Genomic DNA, 27,097 nt, shown 5'->3' with positions numbered 1-27,097 from the left:
TGGTTTGTCCAGTCCAAGGTCTTAGTCATAGTGAGTCCCAAGTTTTTCACGTCTGAGCTGTACTCTAATTGTACGCCATTGATTGTAATATACGGTCCATCTGACAAGTCAATTGTGTTCAGTAGTCTCGAATAACCAACCACGATTGCCTTTGACTTTGTCTCGTTCACCTTTAGCCCATTATTAACTGCCCAATCAAGTAAACGTACTAATTCATCATTCATCTCATCTACTGTCGTGTTGAAATCTTTTTTATTACAGTGTTTATAGATTTGCAGGTCATCTGCATATAGATGATATCTGGTGGTTAGTAGAGAACTAGTCACGTCGTTTATGTATATGCTGAACAGTAGAGGACCCAAGACCGACCCCTGGGGCACTCCTCTATCTACATTGCGCCCCTGTGAAGAGACACCCTCCACTCTCACACTCTGACACCGACCCTGCAAGTAAGACCTTACCCATGCTACAGTGGTGTTTGAAAATCCCAATTTACGAAGTTTATACAAGAGGGTGGGGTGAAAAATGGAATCAAAGGCCTTACTAAAATCAATTAATACTAGAACAGTTAACTGTCTACCATCCATAGCCCCGCGGATATCATCAGCAACTCTCAGCAGAGCCGAGGTGGTACTGTGACCACTACGGAACCCCGACTGGAAATCGCTAATCAAACCAGAGTCATGAATATACAGACTCATTTGGGAGTGAGCAATAATCTCCAGTACCTTTGACAGGACAGGCAATGAGCTGATAGGCCTATAATCTGAGGGAGTGAGAGGGTTAGGAATTTTGTTGAGAGGAATAACAATAGAGCGTTTCCAGTCTTCAGGAAAAACTGAAGTCATTAGTGAGGTGTTAATTAGATGGGTTAGGAAAGGAAGAATCATGGGAAGAAGGATTTTCAAAAACTTGATAGGGATACTATCAGCTCCAACCGCATTACTTTTAATTCGTCTAATAGCTAGAAAAACCTCCTGCTCAGTAACTCCAGAAAAGTAGAAGTCTTCATTTGATTGGATTCCTGGTAAGGAATTATAGTAAGCATGGGCTTGGTCCAAACCTACAGGGATATCAGTGAAAGTCATTGAGAGCGTCAAGTGAGTGAGCAACGGTCGGTGGCTGCCTCTCTTTGCTGGCTCCAATCCCTCTCAGAACTCGCCATAATGATGATGTTGATGATCTCTTAGATGATATCAAATTTTGGTAGAAGCCAGCCTTTGCGTTCCTGATCATTTGCTTACACGAGTTTCGTAAGCGCTTGTAATGATTAAAATCATCAGGAATCTTAGACTGCCTTGCCTTCTTACACCAATAATCACGATCACGCATCTAATGACGTATTTCCTCAGTGAGCCATGGAGCTGGGTCTCTGGTTACTCTGCGGGTCTTAAGAGGGACGTGTTTTTCATAAAGGAAGAGGATATTGCCATTTATTATGTTCGACATTTGATTTACATCATTAGTATTGAAAATGCTCAGCCAATCAAGATCAAATGTATCATTAAATAGATGAGGAAGGTTAATATTGTTGTAATCTCTGTAGGTAATAATTTTCGGTTTAGGTTTAGGTCGCGTAATGTTGTAAACAAGGAAGATCAAGTCATGTGCTGAAAGTCCTGGGAAAGGGATCTGCCCATGGCTCACAGCGGATTTTTTATCAGCGACGGCTATGAGATCTAGAAGCGTGTCCGAGGTGGATGTATGGTGAGTAGCTACTATATGAGAGAGCATTGGCAGCCAGTGTTGAGGTGTGGCCTGCAATGTCCCAGAAATTCTGCGCATTGTCTTGTTCAGCTCCACATCTATTAGCTTGACATGGCTGCTCTCATGCCAAACTTGTGCACAGTACTCTGCAACGCTGTAAACTAAAGAAAGGGCTGACTGCTGCAGAACACCAGCTCCTGATCCCCAGGTGGTACTTGCAAGTTTGCTCATTAGATTGTTGCGGGTTTGTATTTTAGCTCTCACCATTCAAGATGTTTTCGATAGGTGGGACTGCGATTAAGTTTTATGCCCAGGTACTTTGGAGCTACTTCATTTTTCAATTTTGTTTTCCCCAGGAAAATATTCAGTTGAATGAAAAAGACTAAGAAATTGTCAAAAAACCACTGATTTATTGATAATTAGAAAGACCGGTTTCGGTTATTACACCATTGTCAATCTCTGATAAACTGTTACATTTAACAATTTTTTTTTTTTGACAATTTCTTAGTCTTTTTCATTCAATATGAATAATTACCACAATATCAACTTCTCAACTACACAAAAAGTGAAAATATTCAGTGGTTCGTTATCACTGAAAAGCGACTATGAAATAAAATACAAATGAAGTCCAAGTTCTGGATCATCTCAATCCTATGTAAGCTTAATAAGAATCAATTATGTTGTTGCGCTTAATATCGAAATATTATATCAGAGGATTGTAGTTATTCAAATCCTAATCATTGATTGATAAATCCTCATTAAAAAAACATATTATATATTTAAAACATATTATTGATATTGTGTTTATTTTATATTGTGTTTATTATTGATATTATTATAAGTGTTTATTTGTTGATTTACGGCTTTTATACCAAGCTATAAAAATGCAAATTGACATCAGTGATCAGTAAAAGAATGAAAATTGTTAAATGTGATAAACATAAACCTATTTTTGTCAATTTATTGAACAATAAATCCAGAAAGAGAACAAGTTTTGGGCTAGCGCCTTTTATAACCTAATAACCAAGAGGGCATTACCATTAAACGGAAATAACAAGACGTTTATTTGTATATAGCGTTGTATATAGCTTGAATTATTAATAATATTGAGGATGAAAAACAAAGATTAATTTAAATTGTAGTAGATGACAGTTTTTTACCAGTATTGTTCCTAAGCGAGCTCCAACATCCAGGTCAGGTTTATCAGTGTACCAACCACACGACAAATTTCTATGCACTGACAAATCAAATGTGATCGGTTTGAGGATATTCTGTTCAGTTTTGATTGTGCCTTCATCATCTAATAAAACTCTGTAAACATAGATGAATTATTCTTCAAATGAAAATATTAGAAATATTAATGACTGAGAATTGAATAAAAAGAATTATCATATTTTAGCAAGGATAAAGTATGAGTTACATGCAATCTTGTGCAATATTTTTTACAATTTGACCATCTTAGTAACATGTAACATCAATTGCCTTCTTGTATTTGTCTAGCCTTCTTTAGCATCATACATTTCTACAATTGGTATAAAGTTAATGTACAACTTTCAAAGAGGTTGCCGAATTTTGTGCCAGGAGTATTATAATTCAGCAAACATGAAGCAAATACACATTTTGTGAACAGAGGATTCTAGATTTCGGGTAAAGAAATGGAATTGGATAGCCTACTAAGACAATTTCCAATTATGATAAATTTATACTTGAAGTATGTTATAATAAAAGTGCAATCATGTGTGAATTAAATGAAAATATTGGAAAAGACAGAATCTAAGTCTTTATTGTTACAAGGTACAACTTCAATATTTACAGAAGTAATTAAGAAATATGTACTGCAATCATCAGCCTAACAATAATTATTGATGAAATATATCAACTTATATGGATCAAGATTTGATAATTCTTCCATAATGTGAATAATTTAATTTCAAACAATGAGTTACAAATAACAGCTTTTTATTTTACCTTGAAACCTTCAAGTTGATGAGATTCAAGCTAATGTGATCAATAACAGCAGTGTGTCCATCCTGTTTGGTAGGAATATCCTGGAAGTTATTGGATATGGTGAGAAAACCGAAATCAAAGAACAATGCCTTGGAACTTTTCGAGTTCTCTGGAATCACTATGATAGGAGCCTGCAATAAAAATAAATAATTCAAATCAAACCTTAGGAGGTACAAAAGAAGATTCAGTAACAAACTAGGATCACCAATCTATGTGAACAATCATTGATATGAACAATCTATGTGATGAAAATTTGAATTAACTGAAAATTATAATTTATTATTACAAGTGAATTAAGGAATTATTTTTCCATTGAGTGGAATTACAATAATATTAAACAGTGGAACAAGATGTATAAATAGTAAATTGAGATCGGTCTATCTGATCTCACTAAAAGTCAAGAGACTGGTGGAATTTTTTGGGAAAGAATCATACTATTAAAAATACTCTAATCATGAAGAGTAATCACTAAGTATTATTTGTTAAGGATGATTGAGAGATGAGACGTGAGCACAATTTAATTATTGATGCGAAGTACTAGTTGATAAAAGCAATAAAATAAAACAATGAAATAAATGTTATTGGGCTAGAAGAATCGAAAGCGGTTATAAATGAGGTGAGCAGCTTGGATAACTAGATTAGACTAATTCAATTACTTACTAATCAAAGCATACAAACTAGCTTGAGATATTGTGAATGGAGTATAGTGAAGTTGAAAAATGTACAGTTTTATTTACCTTCAGATAGATATTGAGTCTGATTTTAACAGCTGCAGAGTAAGCTTGCCTCACGTTACTTCTAGCTGCTTCAGCTGCTGCCGCTGATGCTTCTTTCAATTTTTCTTGAGCGGTTTGGAAATTATTCATGAATCCCTGAAAATGAAATATATTTATAAATTTATTATACAAAGAATAAAGGTTTTGTGACAGAAAATACCTATCCTCGTCCTAAATAAAGGAAATAAATCAATAAGTTGATCAATCAATTCAATTTGATATGTGAGGCTATTGAAAGTATGGTACCTTCTTCTTGAATAATATCTAATATTAATAATTCTCAATAATGAATTTCAACTTTCAACAATTAGATCGAAGGTAATCTTGTGACTTCTATTTCATGCAGGATTGATGTTGAGAATTTCTAGATCCATTACAAAATACAATTTTAATGTAATTGGTTTTCACTTACAAAACAATAATTGTAAGTCAATTACTTTATAAGAAAATTTTTAATTTCCATTTCAATTCCAAATCAACACCCTATATTCAATCGGTAGAACTAGTTTTACGTTGGTGGTATTGGTGATTCAGTGAAACCAAGAGATCAGCTTTCACCTTGATGGATAATTATATAGAAATTCACTCATTTTAATGTTGGATTTAATTATTTCGTAACACTAACACGCTTCAGCAAAGTTAATTATACTTACAATAACTGAAGTGAGGAAGCGGTTGATGAAAACAATTCTGACACAGCCAATGTCAGCTCTGACCGACATGTTGACCGCATCCGTGGTGCGCTGCAGAAGCTCTTCGTTGAAAAGGACTAGTTGAGCACTCATCAACTCTTCTTTACCAACAATTGTCAGCACCTTTCAAAAATATACAACTCAAATGAATCCAACCATATTGACATATTTTCAATTATTTTTATTTTGGGAAATACTTTTGTGTGTTGAGGCTGTGATAGGTCTCTCCCAAGCATTACCATTATTTGCTAATTATTACATGAAAGAATGAATCAATAAAAATTTTACAACATTTTATAAAGTGAAGAAAACATAACCTATTCTCTGGCCTATTCTAATGAATCGAAATAGGGGGAGGAACAGTTTCAGAGAGTAGCAGGCTGAAGTCCCAGACCACCGGTCGGCCTAATTAAAACCGGGGTTCAAATTCTAATTTAATCTCATACATTCATGTTTATACACTCTCATAAAAACATTGTAATTTGGGATCTTTAAAATCAGTGTTGCACTCTCTTTATCAGTGTATAATAAATCAGTATATGACTCTCGTTGACGTTACAGAGGTGGCGTAATGGCTACATAACCATTAATCCACTAACACGTAAAACCACTTTCTCATAATTTATATTCCAAGTGAATGATAGTAATTTTTGATTTGATAGTAAGAAATAGGGACTAACAGAAAGAATGATGGAGGGAATGACTGAGGAAGGAATGCGTGAGGAAGGCCAAGACTGGAGAACTACATACAACTTACAACTGAAGAAGGAACTGAGATGGTGCCAACTACAGAGACCTCAAAAGGATGGTAGATGACAGAGAGGCATGGAGAGTGCTGCCAACCAGCTAAACGGCTGTTAACCAAAGAGAGTAAGAAAATATTTAAATGATTACAACTCTAGCAATTTGGTAGCACTGGGTTTCCGTGTTTAGTTGCAAATGTAAGTTGCTCTGCATTTTTCTGTTATTTTTCAAGTATTTAGTGAAAAATCTTTTAATTGTGTCAAGTTTACGAAATTATTGAGTAGTGAAGTACCTGCTGTGTTAATCCAATCCTCAAAAGTGGTGCGGCCGGTGAGTACGAGAGTTCTGAATGTGACACTGACTACACTATCGTTGGCACAGAGACTTTTGTGGCTAGTTTTCGCTTGATATTGTTTTGCTCAACGAATTTCGTGACTGAAGCCCACTGCTAAGGTGACAGTACCGTACTGTTGAGTGAGATAACGCCAGGTAACCGACAACGATAAGATCGATCAGATTATTTGTACCTGTTGCAGATATAGAATTTTACTCTCGATCAGATGTTCCGTTAGCACGTGTTTCATCGCTATGGCAACGGCAGACGCTAAATAGAGTGCCTGCTGATATTCTGTCATTGTGAACCGGTCAACAGGCAGGCCTAGCTAGCAGTGAGTAGCTCTACTGCCTATCATAATCTCTGATACTGACCTCGCTTCTTCTATCTGTCAGATAAATTCCTTCGTAGAAAGCACTATAAAAGAAAGCAGTTTCTTTTTAGAATATTTTCAGAATATTCGGAACATAATATACTTATTTTTCTCCTCTCTATCTATTCTTTTCCTGTTACCTATCTTCTCAGGAGCTTCCTTATCTCTAACACAACCATGAAAGCTCTCTTGGCGCTTCCTTTATTCTCCTTTTCTACCTTTCCTACTTATTAATTAGGATTTTTGTTTCCTTCTTTATTCATTTTTTTTCTTATCAAAATGCTTACGAGACGGGCACGTAACGGTCTATCTAGATTAACTTTTGATGACGGAATGCATTTAAGTGAAGGCACGAAGAGGTAATAGATCTGGCAGTGCAAATTCATGGTGCATTGGGTGTCATAAATTCTCAGCACTCGAGTGAGGCTATTGTAGATGTAGTTCCTCATCTTATCACTGCATTGATGCATGCCTGAAAATCAATACAGATCTCCAAACAAATCTTTCTGACATTTCAATAGAAAACTCTCAGTTGAAAAGGAAATTGGATGAGGAGAGACAACGGAGAGCGCTGTGCTTGGAGGAATCTTTGAGTATAGAGGAAGAAGCTCAAAGTGAAATGGACAATTTGAGAGAGCAGATTGAAGATTTGAAGAGAGGTAAAATTGAACTCAGGAGAGAACTGGTCGAAAAGGATGCGATAATATCCTTATTAAAAGTTGACTGTGCTGATATGAACACAGAACTCCTAAATTTTACGGGAATGCAGGAAATCTTGAGAACCAATAATTACAGAGAATTACATAATACAAATTTGAACAAATGTTATTCCATAAGTTATGGAGATTTTAAAACGCCGAGAGTTACAGTTAGAGCAAGGCCATATGAGACACATCATCCTATAAGCATTAATAATCGGTTTTCTACTCTCTCCTCAAACGAATCTTTATCATCTCCACCTCCATCAAAAGAACTCCAAGTGAAGGCACAAGTTCATAAATCTGCGACTCCTGTAAATGAACCCAAGAGTCTTCCCTTAAAAATAAATCAAACTAGTAAAAAGAGAAGATTGACTGTTTTGTCATGCAGTCAGGGCAAGCAATAGTAAATACCTGCAACATTTGGATGATGAATTCGATATATTTGTGTACACTAAGGCGGGTGCGAAGCTGAAACATATTATCCAAGATGGACTTCAGTTTGTTCGCGATTTCTCGGTGGATGATATCATCATCATTTTAGCTGGCACAAATGACCTTCACTTGGATGAACCCTATCAATTGACTCTATTGCAAGCAAGGTATGGACTCTCTTTTCGAACTCAATCTCAGTACAAACATAATTGTGTGCGGTGCGCCTTGCCGATGGAATTGTGATGGTTGTAAGAGAAGTTTTTCTCTTCCTGAACTTGACTATACTCCTTTAAACTAGGACTCAATGACAAAGCACAACGCCATGCTGCTGATAATTTCACAGACTTGGTTGACCCTTCTGATTTTCGATCTAGAATAAGACAATCCAACTCTGATAACAGATGTTCTGACGATACACTAGTAATTTCACATATTAACTTACAATCAATAAAAAATAAGTTAAACTCTTTGGATGTCTTCAACAATAGCACACGTTGTGATATACTTTGTGTAAATGAACACTGGTGTACACAAGATGAAATTAGCATTTACAAACCGGTAGATTTTTGTGTAGCTGCCAGTTTCTGTAGACCTACTCCATATGGAGGAGCTGCTATCTATGTGAGGGACTCTTTCATGCACCCTTTCACGGTTGTCAACATTGATTTTCTCTGTGATTTCAAACTATTTGAGGCAGTAATGATAGTTATCAGTAGTATTGAATTAATAGTTGTTTTGTATACCGTACGCCCGACTCTCCAATTGTCCTTTTTAACGAAAAAATGTCTCAACTATTTGATTATATCCAAAATAATTCTAAATACTCTAACTTTAGAATAGTCATAGCTAGTGACTTGAACATTGACCCTAATATAAAGAGATCCACCAACGTCGCGTTTATAAATATGCTGAAATCCTATGACTGCTTTTGTGTTAATCTGCATCCTACCAGATCTGAGTCTTGCCTGGATAACTTCATTTCCAATCTCCACCCCTCAATATATAAGTGTAAGACAGTGCAGCCGCATTTGTCTGATCATTTGGGTTTGGTATTGGAGATTGCAGGCATTTCACCAGGCTCAACTACAAGTACCAAGGATAAATCATTGACTCACAGCTTTAGACTAGTTAATGAAACAAGCATAAGCAGGTTAAAGTACTGGTTAGACAGAGTTGATTGGTCGGAAACTGTTCAGGAAGATAATGTAGATCTGGCTTTTGACTCTTTCATGAAGGTTTTATCTAAAAATTTCAATGAATAACTAAAAAAATCAACTCCTTCAATAAGGGCTGTAAAATTCAAAAATCTAAAGTTTGGTACACACCCGAATTGGAAGAAATTAGAACACTGTTAGATTTAAGTTATGAAAAATGCAAGAACAATACTGAATTGATAGAAAATCATAGAAGATTAAAGCAAATTTATAGGGATAAAATTAATGCAGCTAAAAGAAAGGCTAATGATGATTATATTTTGAAGTCCTCTAATATTTGCGAAGCTGCTTGGAAGATTATTAATACAGAGACGGGACGATTGCCAAAAAATCGTTCACAAATGGCTCCTCCCCTATCTGCTGATGAAATTAATGATTTTTTTGTAAATTCATCCAATAATTGTTCTTGTAATATCAATCACGGAGCTAGTGCTTCTGATATTCTGATGTCGTCTGGATTGATCAATTCACAGTGTGGCTTGCAATCCTTTAGACTTGATGCTGTGGAGCCCGCAGATGTACATAAAATCGTTGCTAAGCTCAGTAATTCCAAGTCTGAAGACATTTTTGGGCTATCTAATTTTGTGTTGAAGAAGATCATAGATGTTATCATTGAACCTTTGACGTATCTAATTGATAGAGCTATAAGTAGTGGTATCTTTCCTAAATGTTTAAAAACCACTGTAACCGTGCCTGTTTATAAAGAGGGTGAGAGAATAGATATAATTAACTACAGACCGATTGCGCTTGTACCTGTTATATCCAAGGTATTGGAAAGTATTATAAAGATTAATATTGAAGAGCACTTTGAGAAAAATAATTTGTTTTCAGCAGCACAGTATGGCTTCAGACAAAAACTGAATACGGTTAAAGCTGTGCAAAATGTTGTTTCTTATATTATTAAGGATTTTGAGAATAGGGAGGAGGTTAGTGCGCTGCTTTTAGACCTTAATAAAGCTTTTGATATTGTGCCCCACATTGATCTAATTAAAAAGTTGCAATGCTATGGTATAAGGGGAAAAGAACTCGCTCTATTACAATCTTACCTCTCTGACAGATTTCAACTTGTTAAAATTGGTGAACAGCGATCCAGTTGTAAACAAGTTTTACAAGGGGTCCCCCAAGGCTCTGTTCTTGGCCCCTTCATGTTTATAGTATTCATAAATGATCTTCCAAAGTATGTTCCAATTAAATCAGTGCTGTATGCAGATGATACCACTCTGCTTAGCTCCAATATATCTCCTAATATTAATTCCATAATAATGAGCTATATGAGAGAAAGAGCTGACATATGGTTCTCTGCCAACGGATTGGTTGTCAATGAGAGCAAAACTGAAACTATAACGTTTAGCTCTAGTGTGAAGTGTCAACAAAAGTCTGTTAAACTTCTGGGAATAAACCTTGATTCAAAACTTACTTGGAAAAGTTATACGGATGCGCTTTGTACACGATTATCGAGAGTTGTATTTCTATTAAGGAAGTTGAAATCTTGTACTAGCATTAGTCTCACCCTAAACGCATATTTCGCACTGTTCCACTCTCACCTTCAATATGGTACATTGCTGTGGGGAAATTCTAGTGGCGCAAAAGAGGTGTTTCTGTGTCAAAAAAGAGCTATAAGAGCTATATTTAACCTGGGCATGAGGGAGTCCTGTAAGCCTTTTTTTCTTAGACAATGGTATATTGCCACTTCCATGTATTTACATTATGGATTGTTTAATATTTGTAAAGCAAAATTCTAATCTTTTCAATTTGAGGGGAAGCATTCATGAGCATAACACTCGGTCAGGTAGTCAGATTGATCTGGGGCGTGCTAGGCTTGCCAAAACACAACAAATGTACTGCTATATAGGAGTGAAAATTTTCAACAGGTTATCACTGGAAGTACGGAATTATGATATTGATAGTTTTAAGAGAGCAATAAAAGGATGGTTGAAGAATAGAGCATTTTATTCAATCGAGGAGATGCTGGTTTGTAATTGTTATCCGTGGATAAAATATTTGAGTAGCCTATTTGTATTTTAATTTGTAATATTATAATATATATAACGTGTACTTGTATACAAAGCATCAATGTTACTGTATCCTTATGAAGTGACTTTTGTCAATGCAATTATTTTGTTTGTGATAATAAAACATTCTTGATTCTAGCACTAACCTTTGGATGGACAGTTTTATTGTTGAAATCATATACTTGGAAGTTGGTTAGTTTAGCATCGATCTGTGTGTAGGATTTTTTGATGATTATTGAAGAATTACAGCCACTGACTTCCAGTCTGGCAAGATCGTGCATATTATTGGAGAGTGTGATTCCAATTTCATCCAGCTTCGCATCAAGCTTTAAATCTATTACTTCTACACGCTTTGCTTTTCCCTTTTTCACTGTAATTGAAAATCGGATGAAATTACATTAAAAAAAAACATTCAGCATATTAATTGTAGTTGTTTCCTGTCACTAATCAAATTGAAATGTGTTAAATTTATGTAGTCACAAATTAAATTGATTGTGCATTTGATATTTAATTACGACTGGATTGAAGCCAGTTACTTAAAAAAATACATGTATGTGTATATGAATTTGATAAAAATCGTATTATTCAATAATTAATCTTGTAAGCTCACTCGAGTAATAAAACGGCTTTATAGCTAGCTGCTCGTTTAGTACATTATAAATCCAACTATATTTGTACAATCTTCAACTTATTATTATAGAGTAATTTCACACTGATACAGATTGTTAAGCAGCTGATGTTAATAATAATTATTTTAATTATTAATAACAGAAATAATAAATTGTCAATTGTTATTAATTAACCAAAGTTCTTATTGAATAACCGATGCCAATAATCATATCACTGTAATTTAATGAACAATTTTAATAATCATATCTCTGTAAATAAATGAAATGAAAATTAAACTCACCCACTCTAGAGGAAACTGGATGGAAAATGTCGCGCATGGATTCTTGCAGATTTGTCAAACTAGATTGTAAAGTTTCTTTTCTCACGGTAAGAGTATTGGGTCGCACTTCCAGTTTTTTCTTTCCCAAAGCAGATGCTTGCTGAAAATCAAAAGACAACAATTAGACAATAGTATTAGTCAACTAGACAAAATCATATTATTCAGTTATTTTAAGAGATTCTCAATTCTCCATTGGAATTCAATAAATCATTTGAATGCATGAATTAATGGCTACAAAAATACAAATAAATGAATAACAATTTAAAAATACAAAGAAATTTCAAATTTAAAACTATTCTGCATCAAAATATATATTGATGTGAACGTCAACTGGAATTTATAAAATAAATAATGCAACATAAATAATACAGTACATAAAACATAAATAGTATTTAGTTTAGAAGTGTTTTTTATTTATCTACCTCTTCTATGTAGGACTGAGTGATTCCAATCCAGTGGACGAGGAACATAAGAGCCTCTTGATGTACTAATACATTGAGCTTTGAAAAGTGTACAGTTAGGTGCTGTAGAATGGACGCATAACGACTGTGGAACTCAGGACTGTCTTTGTCAGCCTGAAACGAAAAAATAAACAAGTCAAATCTAAATTTATTGCTCAAAATATAAAATTGAAACAGACAGCGAAATGTTTAAACGATAAATTAAAATTAAATGAAACGAAAGGTAAAATTATTTCTATTTAAATATCTTTCTACACATATCTCAAAACACTCTAATATTAAAATCATACCACTGAATAATGAAGATTTACTTTTCGATAATTTTATTGGTTACTAGCAGGTAACCAGTGCTTTGCACTGGAGATAATTTTGTGTTGTAAAATGCAATCTCATTATGTCCAGGAAACATAAAAAATACAATAATTATTTATTAAAATCCCTTAATTGTATAAGCCATTTCCTTTAGTAAAGGAAATAAATTAATCAACACAAAAACAATAGTTTTTATGGAATAAACTCCCTGATTAACGTCTACATTCAACATTGTAATCAATAGAGTAAGATTCTATTCATGATTAGAAGCTATTAATGTTTTCAATTATGTAAGTGCTGATACATCATTAGAAAATAGTTTAGATTAGATTAGTTTCTTCAAGCTATTTATTATCAATAGATTCTCAATATTAAAATACAATACAATTTTATTAATAAATATTTAAGAATCCACATTAATTCAAGATTCATACTAATGAATACTAACACTTAGATAGGTGAGAATGAGAAGGTCTTCATTCTTGCCAGATGCCATGGGCGTGTCAATGACTTTGATCACTTTTGATTCGAAGTGGTGAAGGAGCTCGAGGCCACCAAGTCTGGCTTCGCCCGATATTTGGAACGTCTGGACAAGCAACGCAGCCTCAAGTTTCAGAACACTCATTGACACTGTGGGATTGTAAGATAATGCACCCTTCTCTGCAATTACTTCGATGAAAATTTCTGGAAGAAAAATGATTCTTCATAAATAAATCACAATGCATAATATTTATTATTATTAATATCAATGAAACAGAACATGAAATTTGTATATCACGCCTAGTGATGAGAACGTCAATAGAGTAGAATCCTTGCTTCCTAAACTCATACGTCACATTAACACAACATACTTTACTAATAATGCTTTGAAGGTTAGCAAGAGCATGAATAAATGAGACTTTCACTGAAAAACTAGTACTGTACAAGGGTATGCTCATATTGGATGCGTGTATGTATAAGTACACGTCAGATCATGCATGAGCCAAGAAATAAAATCTTGAAAGAGCCCTTGAAACACGTTGTGACTTGCATGTAGCTGCTCACACTGAACGCAATCATCAAGTGCACGCGTTTCAGAACACTTAGAGAGAAACTAGAAAATGGATTTTCTAGTAATTATTCTCTTTGACAAATCATCTAGTCTTATTGCTTTCTTTTCCAATTTCGAATAGCTTTCGAATTTTGAAAACTAGACAGTATTCCTAACCATAGTATGAAATGAATGGTTCACTTCCTATTTTTTCTCCCCTGTTTCTTACTAAATGAAATGAGATCTTGGCGAACTGAGACCCTCCTGATAATCTATAAAATGTGGAAAGCACTCTAATTCGTTAGTTTTGAGTGAAATGTGGATTAGCTACTCACGTTGCAGCTCAAATTTGGCTTCGACATCAGTGTACTGAATTATCTCCTCGTCTTCCATTTGCATACTGATCGTCTTCTGCTTCTTCAGCCGATTCATGTCGTGAGCTGTTATCGATAATGTCGACTGATACAGTTGGAACTGTAACGGAAAAACAAACTGCATAATAACTAATTCTATCGAAATGTTTTCTAAGTTTATCTAGATTATATGCTACTGGATGTTGTTGTTATTGTGTGGCCGTTAAGTACACATATAAATCTAAGCTATATCAATAGCTGCTAGAAGAAAACATACAATAAAAATGGAAAATTCCATCTCTCAACTTGAAGTGCTAGTAAAAAGCATTGATTATTCCAGTAATTGAAATAGCAGTGAGTAATCACATTGTGACTTTCGATTGATTAAATATCCAAATTCAACAGTTGATTTTAGATAATTCCAAATATTTGGGTATTCCAAAACTTATGATTGAGAAACTACGTATCATAGAAACACATTGATTACCCCTTGATCCTGTTCGTGAGGCTTAGCAGGCTTGGCTTCGGTGAATGGAATGCTCATCAACAATACTAATGTATCGACCATTCTCTTTTCTGAAAAACATTATCTATTAGAGAAAGACAATGGCATAATGTATTGAATTGGTATTTTAATTTTACTTTGAGGGAACAAACGACCCTCTGTTGGAATAATCATTCACATGGTTTTGTATTTTCTTGAAATGTTCATGAATGCTGTAAGAAATTCCTTAATATTACCCAACATATTGAATTTCCATGAAAAATGTCCCCATCCTTTCTTTCTAGGCTAGCTCATAACATGATATTCAAGAAATTATGAGAATCTGCATAAAGTTATCAGAATCAGCAGTATGGAACACACCTAAAACTAAAGGTCAGGTCAATTCATCTCTCATCATCAACCAATCATTAATCTAGACCTGGGGCATCACTTTAAGAAAAAATTATGAATATTACTATAGGAAATCCGGTTTTTATACAGTTTCATGATTTGATTTGAAATGTACCTTTGATCCTTAATGTAATTTGAGGTAAACTGCCCTTTATTTTGACCTTGGGCAGTCTTGGGTCATCAGAGATAAGGCACTTGTGTATTTCGATGGTGAGATCAGTCGGGTTCAGTAAATGTAAATCAGATTTTTTATGATTACAACACAATGGAAGCCAATCTTCATCTGGATAAGCAAGAAGAACCTGAAGGATGAAAAGAAAGTTTTCAACAAATCAAACATTTTCAAAAATAAGTTCTACTAGTAAAAATAACATTAGACTCTCCAACCTTATCCTACATTACTGTTTGTTCATATGTTTATCCCTCTAATGAATATCCTTCTCAACTCTCCAAATATTTTATGATACATCAATATTTGCTAACTATTTTATTATTTCCCAATTATTTATAATATTTTGTGAATCAATAAACAAATTTCAAATAGTGTTTCTTTATCCCAAACGAGCTGAGATGAATTAAGGCGGATTCCCTTTTGTGTCCGGTGCTGGCAGTGAACATATTATTACCATTCATTCTAATGGGACGACTATCCATACTTGTTCAGCCGGGCTGAGTGGGATAGCCTTAGTCCCATTAAAACTTATGGTTATAATATATTCACTGCGCCGGAAACCTTACACCGATACTGATATGTGGAAACCCTGCTCAAGTATCAACACTATTGTTGACATAATTTTATAATAGTGTTTTTTTACAATTTACATTTTTTCAATTTACAGGAATATCTGGTGAACTTTTTCTTAGTAATATTATCGAGAACATTCAGTTTGTATTCACCTTCGAATTTGAGGTACCAATTCAAAAATTAATGAAATGACCACCGGCACTGCAAATTTCAAACCAGAGAAATATTAGTTTATGCAAATATCATTCATATTTTGAACTCTATAGAGTAAGAAGAGAGAAAATTCTTCAAGAGAATTGAAGGAGTGTAATACCTGAGCTGCTTCCATTTTCAAGATGAAGTGGTCATAGCTTTCTTCTCGTAGAATTTCCAATATTTTATCCTCTGAATAACCTTCTTTGTGCATGTTTCTGACGTTCAGCGGATCTTCCTGTCTCAATCGTGAGGAAACACTGAATTTTCCCAAATTATAAACTAGTACAGGATGTTTCCTTGAAAATAACAAACAGTAACATAATTATTAATTATCACTCAATAATTCATTCATCCATTTATTGATCTAATTAAATACAATGATATTGGGATTATTAATGAAAAAGCTTGGTACCAAATCCACAGACACTACAAATTTCTAACAAAAGAAAAATTACTCTTAATGCAATAAGCAATAGCAATGAATTTTAAATTGAGTATGGATTCTAAAAATACAAGTTGTTATTAATATTGAAAGTACTGGGTGAGTGTTTAAAGTAATCTCTTTATTTTAGAGAGGATATGAAATTATGTCAATAAATTTGTGGTATAAAGTACATTTTTTTATATAAGACAAGGAAATTGTGCATCTTCAAGACAATGTTAAGAATCAGTTTGGAAGTACTGAGAATAATAGATTACAATGGAACGTACTTATTATAGAAACCACCATGAGGTATTATCACATGAGAAGCCATCACATCTATTTTAAGATCCAATCTGGTGTGTTTTTGAATCGTATACTGCAAACCAAGAGCAGACTTCTCTTTCACTTCAGCCATTTTCATTTGATACGCCGCTTGAAGCCTGAAAAATGAAACATCCAATGAGACATAATTTATGGAATATACAGCTAATCATTAATGTAAAATATTTCTTAATTTCATGAATTCCACTTTTTAATTCATATATCTTGAAGAGTACAGAGTAAAGTGCATGACAAATTATTAAAAGGATTATTTCTTGAATAAGCAAGGTAAGCGGTTGGCTCCGTGCTGATAAGCTATTGTTTAGTTGACTCTATTGTTATTTTTGACTCTACTAGTCAGTGCCTGCTCACCCGTTGGAAGAGTGACCACGTGTAGAGCCGACTTCTCTGAATATAATTTATGAGTTTGAAATCGTTTCCCGGTGGTTCGGAACCCTCCTTAAGCTGTAGGCCCACTCATTTATCATCATCATCCGTCTCTTTATCCACCTTATCATTTCAAAAATCAATTCCTCCTCTCTAGGAGACTTCAAGATCCTCCTCTCAAGAGTTTCTCTATAGGAGACTTTAAGAGATCATGACATCAATCATATTCCAAAGGCCAGTATTACATTGGGCCACCAAGCTGGGTCGCCAGAGGGACACCATAGAGCCACCGGTGGTGGGCATGTTTAAAGCAAGCTGAGACACTAGTGTGACCCAGGAATAATGGCCGGACTGGCAACCCGAGTGAGACACCAACCGGCTGCCAAAAGCTTGGTGCTCCAATGGTGGCCTACTGTAATATGGACCTTAGGCTCATCCTAGGTGGCTGTGAATTAATACATCGTGTAAATTTGTTTATTTATTTATTTACGAGTATTATATACAAACATAGAAAGGCTTACAGATATATATGTCTACAATATATTTATATTATAGATATAAAATATCTTATAAATGGGCGAATAAAATTTCAATGATTTAATCTCAGAAATAAGTTAATATTGAATGTTTTAAATTCACATTATACAAAAATGATTTGACTTACTGAGATACGACCGCCGATTGTTCTTCTTGAGGTGTGAAAATATCAGTCAGTTTAATGATTGTCTGAGCATCGTAAACAATTTGCAACGGTTTGAACTCAACATGCACTCTGTGGTCACAGGTACCACACAGCGGATTCGTTTCGAAGATAATTTTGACTAGAGGCGTTTTTGCATCGCCCTCAGTGCTATGCAGGGAACTGCACACTTCGGGGAGTCCGTCCAACTGTTTGAGACCAGATGCTGACAGATTGTACATCATGGACGTTACCCTGCAACAAAATATCCAATGAGATTCAGTAGCTATAGCCACGTTATAATGGCAGTAGAGAAAAATAGGAAAACATCGTTATCGATTCTCTGACTTACCACTGCTTTCTAGTCATTATATTCTATTCTATGGAGAATAGCTAATCATATATATCTGATGTAATATTCATAACTGTTCATCCTTGTTGAGAATAATAAATTATATTTTATTCGTCAAGAAAATAAATTTTTCAACTTTTAATAATTTTAAATAATTTTTTCATAAACTTTAATAATTGAGATTAAATATTTTGCCAATTTATTATATTTCTACACTGTTAAAAGACGATCTGGCAACGTTGCGGAACTAGAAGAGGATAGCGCTATCTGCTTTGTCGAATGATAGACGTAGACTTTTAAAATAGAATATATAAGTTACAACACATTATTATTGAGGCTGTGCAAACTGCAAAGGCTAAAAGTAAACTTTCTACTGGTGATATTTTTCAAAGTTATTCGATTTCCTATCATCAAGCTATCAAAATGAAAAAGTTTTCTCAGGAAAACATTTTTTTCCGATCATTACTTTTTGAGATATGAGAGCCTAAAGTTAAAATTTTTGGGACAGAACATTTCAAATTCAGTAAGAGATAAATCATTAAATTTAGAGGATAAATTCTTCATGGTATTATTGATTGAATAAAACAAGAATTTTCTAAGAATATCAATTTTTGAGAAAGTTATTCAATTTACTAAAAATGTCCAAAAATAACACAGCTAAAAGTTATTTTTGGTAAATTGAATAACCTTCTCAAAAATTGATATTTTTAGATTTTTTTGTTTTATTCAATCAATAATACCATGAAGAATTTATCCTCTAAATTTCATGATTTATCTCTTACTGAATTTGAAATGTTCTGTCCCAAAAATTTAAACTTTAGGCTCTCATATCTCAAAAAGTAATGATCGGAAAAAATTTTTTCCTGAGAAAACTTTTTCATTTTGATAGCTTGATGATATACAAATCGAATAACTTTGAAAAATATCACCAGTAGAAAGTTTATTTTTAGCCTTTGCACAGCCTTAACTATGAGGGAAACATCCTCATATTCACTGCCAGCATTCCTTATAAATAACACAAACGCTTGCCATTCAACTAATGACAGGGGAATGTGACAAGGTGTCACTCCGACAACTAGTCACCTAGTCACAAATTAATTATATAGATGCCGAAAAGGAGTCATCGATTCGACCAGTCACCTTCTAAAACCATTGGTGACAAGTTGTCGTTACGATTCACAACAAAGTATCACCATAGAGAAAGCTTTCACAAGTAGATCCCTCATGGTGTAGGGTACGCCGTACCATGATTGACTGTTACTTCAAGCCAGTCATCCACATAGTTCAGTAGCTTCAAGCACTATTCTAGATGAGGCTCTAGTCTCGCCGTTTAAACACACACATTTTTCAAGCGCTAATTCAAGTAGATCCCCAGAGTTCAAGACTTGTTTCGTAAACCTAAAACCTAGACACGAAGATCTTCTTACATATTATCAATAATGGATATCTGAATCTATTCAAGATTGAAATTAACTCCACCGCCAAATGAAGGCTACGACGATCATAGAATTTATAATTTTGCATTAATTCGCTAAAAATGAGACTTCCAAATCTTGATGGATAATGAATAATCAATTAGAGATCAATGATGTTTGAAAAATAGCTCAAGTTCTTAGATGAAATTCAAAATACGAATCCTTTTCCAATAATGTTGAAAGTAGAGAGCGTTTTTATAACAAGTTTTATTTAGAAGCAATTCTTACCTAATTGCATTAGAAACATTTAAGAAGCAATTCTTACCTAATTGCATTTGCTGAAGGTCTTTGCTCGAGTTGAAGTTCCATTTGATTCAAAGCAACTCGCATCACCGACTTTTCATCTTGTAGATCATCATCTCTCACTTCCACCTATCAATGGAACAAGCAATATTGAGTTTAGAAAAATCAACAATTGATTAATGAATTACAGTACCAATTTAAATTGAAACCCCTTTAATAAAACATCACTGAGAGTACTTGGAAGAAGTAAAAGTACTACAATTTAATGATTCTGTCACTTTTCACTACTACAAGTTTCCAATCTAATGTATTCTGTCATAATAACTGCCTCTTCTGTTGGTTTAAATGTAATTCAATTCCTATGTAAATAACTCTACACCCCAAGCTCTTGTTGATGAGACAATCGTCTTAGTCTTAAGCCTCATGTAGATTAATTTATTTAATATCCATTATAATATCCATAGAATGTCTGAGCTACCCAAGGAAGGCGAATAATCCGAATTATACACAGATCAACCTTATTTCAGGAAACTTCGTACTCCCAAGTTGAGACATAAGTGAGTAATAGTATATGAATACAGTTCGATTTAGCAAAAGCATGAATTTGTTCATGTTATTTGCAGGTTGTAGTGAATATACCTCAAGGCACTGCAGAAGGAAATTCAGTCGAACAGCGACGAATTCCACTGGTAGATCATCAGGTACAAAATTTTCTTGGTATCCAATGGCACGGAAAAGCTTGTCCTTCTCTTCGCCTGTCATTGCTTCAGCAAACTGTTTTCCTGCAACACAGAAAATGTAGATAGTAGGTGAGTGATACGTTTTGCTAAGGTTACGTTTTGTAATTATTTACGCTTATTTATTTACGCGCAGGCCAACACCTGTCTACCAACTCAAACAAACAAAATAGATCGACTGTTCGAAGAAAGTCGATTGTAAAGATTGACTTATTAAACATCGGACATTCAACAATCGACACATCGACAGTGGTTGACAAGTCGACAAGTCAACTGGACACATCATCGACTGCAGCTGTCAAGCAGAATGAAAGTGATAATAAAAACAACTATCATTCAAACGTACTTTCAGTTATTGAAGACAAATCTGCTTCCGACGCACATAAACATTGCTCTCGGACATTGAATAATGATCTTGACACAGGGGACTTTCCATCTCATCCTTCATCCTTCCCTGCTTTACCTAACTCTATTGCAAATGAGGAAAATCTGCATGAAACTGACCTCAATACGTGTGATGGTTTTAAGGATGTTAACAATAAACGTAAGCGACAAAATTATGCAAAAGCGGTTGGTTCGTCAACTAAACCAACTAAATTATTGCAAGATGGCAAAGAAACGAAATCTAAGCGCATAAATATCGACAAGGGACTTCGTAAGATTGTGATTGGTGCTGGAAGTGACAGTACTATCTTGACTGGAACTAAGAGGGCCTGGTTTCATCTGGGTAAAATACAGAGTGGAACAACTGTTGATGCAGTCAAGGAATTTGTGCAAAACACTTTTGCTGATACAAACTGTGTTGTTGAAAAATTGGAGACGAAAGGTTCAAGTGACAGCTTCAAAATTGGTATTGACTTTCAAAAGAGGAAATCTTTTCTGGATGGTGAACTTTGGCCTCGAAATGTAACAATTAAACGTTTTTTATTCAGGAGAACCTTAGGGCAGCTAATCACATAGCTTCTGACCTAATTATGAACACAAGTACCAGTAAAGGCCCTGTGGCATCTGAGATTAATTTCAAAATTCTCTTTAGCAATGTGCAGTGTCTCAATTTAACAAAGAAACTTGATATTGAATTGGCAATATGTGTGGTTAATTACAAGATATTATGCCTTGTAGAGCACTGGCTATGTGATGATCAACTGAAAATGGTAAATTTTGATGACTATCTACTGGTTAGTTCTTTCAGTCGAATCACCCATATACATGGAGGAGTAGCTATCTTTGTATCCAAGGATGTACTTGGCCAAAATAAAGCAAGGAAATTGGATTTGAATATCTATCACCATTGTAAGGAGCTTGATTTTGAGTTTGCTTGTATTACATTGTTGGAGCCCAAGATAATAATTGTAAATGTGTACCGTTCACCCAATGGTGACCCAAATTATTTCATGGAACATCTGGAACAAGTTATTCTCCACCTTGGGAAGAAAATGCCAAATCATCATATTGTTGTAGGTGGTGATTTTAATTTCAATTTTCTTGATGATGCATCCACAAATACTGCAACTTTTGTTAATCTGATGAGGTCCCTGAATTTGTACTGCACTGTGAGACAACCCACAAGAAAGGAAGCCTGTCTAGACAATGTGGTAACGAACTTGCCACAGTGCTTTGAGTGACCATGAGTCTATATGTTTCTCTGTGGATGAAAGGAGCTCTGATCTTTTTGAGAATGATCCTCCTGAGGAAATTATGGTGCGCCCTATAGCTAAGAGTCAGTTGAACCACTTCTCACACCTCCTGTCACTGGTGAACTGGAATGAAATAGTAACACCTGGCCCTGCAGAGGAAAATTTCAACAAATTCTTCAGTCGATTTAAGTATCTCTTCGACAACGTTTTCCCTGTCAAAATACAAAAACCAGATCAAAAACCCAACCATAGAAATAAGCCCTGTTGGATGAACCAAGAATTGGTTGTACTCAAGAACTGGGTCATTGTGGCCTATGATCGGTACAGAAATCTCAAGACAAATGATGCCAAGCAAATGTAGTTAATGCTCAAGAAAGATTACAAAGAAAAACTTCTAAGAGCTAAACAAAATGCAAATGCACAGCATATAAACTCTTCACAAAATAAGTGCTCAGCTGCATGGAGAGTCATAAGAAGAGAAATAGGGACTCCAGGAAGAACCACGAGGATCAAGCCAGACGTTTTCAACTCCTACTTTGTGGACTCAGTTAAGGCAGTTCGTGATTCTATAGGCACTCCAGAAGTATCAGCCCTGCAGTTTCTGAATGCTGTGCCCAAGCCTGAGGCAGCTTTCTCACTTCGACCAGTTTCATGTGAGGAGGTGTTGGAAATTGTAGGTGAATTGAAGAGTTCAAATAGTAGAGACTTTTTTGGCATGTCAGTGAATCTGATCAAGAGTGTCATTATGCAAATCCTTATACCCCTGACCTCCTGCCTGAATGCATGTATCACAGAGGGTGTCTTCCCTACTGTTCTGAAGATCGCTAAGACCATTCCAGTGCATAAGAAGGGATCATTCGATATGCCTGGTAATTTCAGGCCTATCTCTATCCTGCCAGTCTTCTCAAAAATTCTAGAATCCATCATTAAGAAGCAGTTATGCTGGTACTTCGAGAGCACTGGTTTGTTTGTAGATGCTCAGTTTGGTTTTAGAGTTGGCAGAACTACAGCCCAGGCAGTTGGAAGGCTGGTAAGCACCATTCTAGAGGGTTTTGAGAGCCGTGTTTTCACCGGATTGACATTGTGTGATCTGAGCCGTGCTTTCGACACTGTCGACCACCAAACTCTTCTGTTCAAGCTGGATTATTATGGAGTCACAGAGGGGACATTGAAGCTCATCAAGTCTTATCTGTCGGATCGTAGCCAGGCAGTTCAGGTGAATGGAAGGTTATCTGGATTGGTAGCGATTCTTCATGGGGTTCCCCAAGGATCCATATTGGGCCCCCTACTTTTCATTATCATGATGAATGATCTTCCATCAGTGTTGGATAACAGGTTGGTTGCATATGCAGATGACACCACATTGTATGATGTCAATAAATCAGTGGACAATCTGAATGTAGAGATGGGTCAGTCTCTGAGTGCCGTCTCAGCTTGGTTTGAATCCAACTATCTCAAACTAAATGAGGAAAAGACTCAATGGATAATATTTGGCTTGAGAAATGTCACAGATCAGGCAAGGAGTGTTGGACTTCTGGGTTTTCATCTGGATTCAAAGTTGACATGGAACCCTCATATCGACTACATGTGTACAAAGCTGTCCAGAGTAATCTACCTACTTAGGCAGCTGATGCTGTGTGTACCTAAAAGCTATGTGAGGACTGCATATATCTCATTCTTCCAAGGAATAGTGATGTATGGATTGGAACACTGGGGTGCAGCCAGCGGCATTGATAGAGTTCTCCTACTGCAGAAGAGGGCCATCAGGATCATCACAGGCTCTGGCATAATTGATCATTGTCGCCCACTTTTTTGTGCAGAATCGGTCATGACTGTCATCTGCCTTTACATCTTCATATCCCTTAAACAAATCAAGGGCACCCTGGAATGTTTGAGTCTGAGGAGTGACTTTCATGACCACAACACAAGAGGCAGAAGCCAACTCAACCTGCCTTTCACAAGGCTGAGTAGGATACAAAATAGCCCAGGTAGCCTCAGCATGAGGCTTTTCAACCGGCTGCCAGCATCAGCGAGGACTCTTACAACACGGCAGTTCAACAAATGCACCCATGCATTCCTCGTGAAAACCCCTCTGTATTCAATAAGAGAGTTTTTCAATATCCCGGATGTTACTATCAAAGAATTTTATACATGAACTTTATGGGATACTGTTTTTCTTCATGTGAAATTGTGTTTTTTGCACCTAAGACTTAATTTGCTCATTAATTTAATAAGCTTTATCAATTTCTCCTGTTGTTGATATATGTTTTGTGTGCTTGTTTTTCTGACGAACCAATTGCTACTTTTAGCTTACAAGGTAATAAAGATAATTTATTCATTTATTCATTTAACTATTCATAAAAGCGAATCGATGAAGAAATTCTCAATGATCTTTTTCCTAGCTAATCTATAGATTAGGCTTATTATTTTTTAACGCAAGAAAAGAAATAAATTCATTTTAATATTGATCATGTAGGGATGGAGTTCAACATGATTGGGCTTTCATAATTGTCTATTTGAAGGTTAAAATCAAAATACTTGACATCCTTCATGTTGTAAGATCTATTTGAATTTAATGGCGGAGGATTGAGATATTTAAATTTTATGCTAATTTGAAAGTCGGAAAGAGGATCTGTAAAACTTGAGAAGGAAGAACCAGCACTCGCCAACCAAAAGACTCGCCAGCCAGATGCCACCATAAGAGGACCCCAAATATTTTAGAGCGAAGTACCTTATTAATAATTTTGTAAAAGTTAAAGTTAAAGTAAATTATTAAATTTCTTAAAAGACTTCGTGATGCTATTGTGAAGCAGAAGTCATTTTTCATTTTAATTAAATTTATAACCCCTTGGAGGAGACGATTCCGGCTACCATATTCCCGGACCACATGGAGTTGGATCGACATCGGCGGCTTACAAGAAGATTTTCGACACGTGAGTGATTTAAATTTGAATTTAGTGATGGGCGCCCTAGTGCTTCGAAATAATCTGATGATCAAAGCTAGCTCGCCGAAAGGGTTATTATAAATTAAGAAATTAATAAGAGTAATACTTGCGCAAGTAAAAATTAGTATTAAAGGTATCTAATTGAAAGAAAAATATATAGATCAATATTTTAGAAATTTCTGTTTAATCAAAGAAGTACGAAATCTAGGCTATCAAACGTATGCATACAATATTTAATTTTTGCAATACAATTTGCGATAATTATCATAGTTCTAATTCACTAGATGAATGGCTCTACCTATTCCGTCAGGTGCCGAATCTTGCACCCTGAGATAAAAATATATATTCGATACAAATAATCTACTAAATACTAGAGATTTTAATATATAGATATATTTGGATTATTAGTGGCTAATTTATCAAGCTGATCTTAGAGCACATATTTATGATTGAATTATCCAAGCCGACAAGTATTAGCAAGTACATGTCACAGCTACATGCCAAAGATTGCATATGATTTCAAGATAAAGGCACATGGTAATGATTCGTGCCATAAATCTAGAATATAAAGTTAGCCTGTGATATTTTTATTGATTTCAAATATTGTTCTATTTTTATATTATATTTTTTATCGCTCTATATATATTTTTTGCCTCGACTGATCTTTGCATTATTTGTATAATATATGTGTAAAATTTTCATGGTGTGCAATTTATTTTATATTCCTCATCTCTGTAGTATAAGTATCATTTATATATATATATATTTATTATTATTGAATTACAAGAGTTATTGGAGAAGCCCATATCTAGGCCTATCAAGATTTTTTAAGACTGAATACTATTAGAAAACCACGCCCTATTATATTAAATCTCATGCTTTACCGACTGATGCCAAGCAGGAGGCTAATCGTTATTTTATATAAAGAATAACGTGACATAAATACATGTCGTGCCAACGTGGGACTGATGATGAGAGCCAAGCTCATTGAATAATTACTTGAAATTAGGTCAATAACCATAGTGAAAATTATAGATAACTTATACGAGTTGTGAGGAAAACTGGCGAAGGAATATTTGTATTACTTTTTGGGGAAACAAGAGCTTTAAATAGAGAGAAATTATATGTTTTAAAGAAAATTTTATACTATTAGTACTGTGAAAAATTACATGTTTATAGAGAGAGATTATATTTTATAAGCCTAAACTGCTATTACTTTCTAGTCAAAAATATATTAGGTGTTTAAGCCGGTTGGAAAATAAGTCGCAGCCTGTAAACTAGCCAAAAATAAATCAACAAAACATTGAGGGCGCTAGAGCATTGTAAAAAACTTAAGTATAAATACCTGGTTGTAAGAGTATCCAAACACATTACACATCACTGTTCACTGTAAGTCCCGGTTGTGTCTCTTTTTTAAGCATTTTCGCTTATCATTTTTATCACTGTTTAATTAGCATTTATCATATTTGACATAATGAATCACACTCCCGCAAACTCTGAAGTTTCATATATGTACGGCGGTTGCACAGATCCCACTTTGTCGACTCCGAGCACATCAAACCCCACCACGGTAGATGCCAATACGCCACGAGAAAGGGAACCAGGAAGCGTCGGGTCGATAATTTTCGATCCACCAGGTCTGCAACCTCTATCCTCCACTCGAATCGACGCCGCTGACACACCATTGAATCAACGGATAGTAGAGATCAATTTTGAAGGGGGCGAGGAGCAGTCTGCAGAACCCGCATCGCCGGAGGCCGAGTCACACCTGGGCAAACAGAGTATGTTTTCAACCACAGAACTAGATCCGCTTCAAAAGGTAATAATGGAACAAACGAGTAGCACTTTCAACATTATGTTACAAAAAACAATGGATAGTATGATGCAGGAAATTAAAAAGGAGATTGCTACAGTAAAAGAGGAAAATAAACAGACAGTGGAACAGGGCATGAAAGAGACCACAGG

At 35.1% G+C, this 27,097-nt stretch overlaps 1 protein-coding gene across 1 annotated transcript in view; it reads right to left on the bottom strand.

The window, feature by feature from the left end:
• The window catches only part of LOC111061494 (vacuolar protein sorting-associated protein 13), a 119,968-nt gene that overhangs the window by 70,750 nt on the left and 22,121 nt on the right, over positions 1–27,097 (bottom strand). The window contains exons 11-26 of the mRNA XM_039435127.1: positions 20,453–20,595; positions 19,836–19,942; positions 17,729–17,998; positions 16,644–16,796; positions 16,051–16,228; positions 15,108–15,294; positions 14,585–14,673; positions 14,080–14,218; positions 13,163–13,398; positions 12,364–12,516; positions 11,903–12,041; positions 11,139–11,362; positions 5,144–5,305; positions 4,452–4,586; positions 3,676–3,845; positions 2,868–3,018 (exon numbers count right to left, since the gene is read on the bottom strand). Of these exons, the coding sequence (XP_039291061.1) occupies positions 2,868–3,018; positions 3,676–3,845; positions 4,452–4,586; positions 5,144–5,305; positions 11,139–11,362; positions 11,903–12,041; positions 12,364–12,516; positions 13,163–13,398; positions 14,080–14,218; positions 14,585–14,673; positions 15,108–15,294; positions 16,051–16,228; positions 16,644–16,796; positions 17,729–17,998; positions 19,836–19,942; positions 20,453–20,595 (2,636 nt within the window). The remainder of the gene's footprint in view (positions 1–2,867; positions 3,019–3,675; positions 3,846–4,451; positions 4,587–5,143; positions 5,306–11,138; positions 11,363–11,902; positions 12,042–12,363; positions 12,517–13,162; positions 13,399–14,079; positions 14,219–14,584; positions 14,674–15,107; positions 15,295–16,050; positions 16,229–16,643; positions 16,797–17,728; positions 17,999–19,835; positions 19,943–20,452; positions 20,596–27,097) is intronic.

Source organism: Nilaparvata lugens, chromosome 8 (genome assembly GCF_014356525.2).
Source record: "Nilaparvata lugens isolate BPH chromosome 8, ASM1435652v1, whole genome shotgun sequence".
Lineage (NCBI taxonomy): Eukaryota > Metazoa > Arthropoda > Insecta > Hemiptera > Delphacidae > Nilaparvata > Nilaparvata lugens.
Note: the sequence above shows the minus strand (reverse complement) of the source record. Positions and strands in the feature narration are given on the sequence as shown.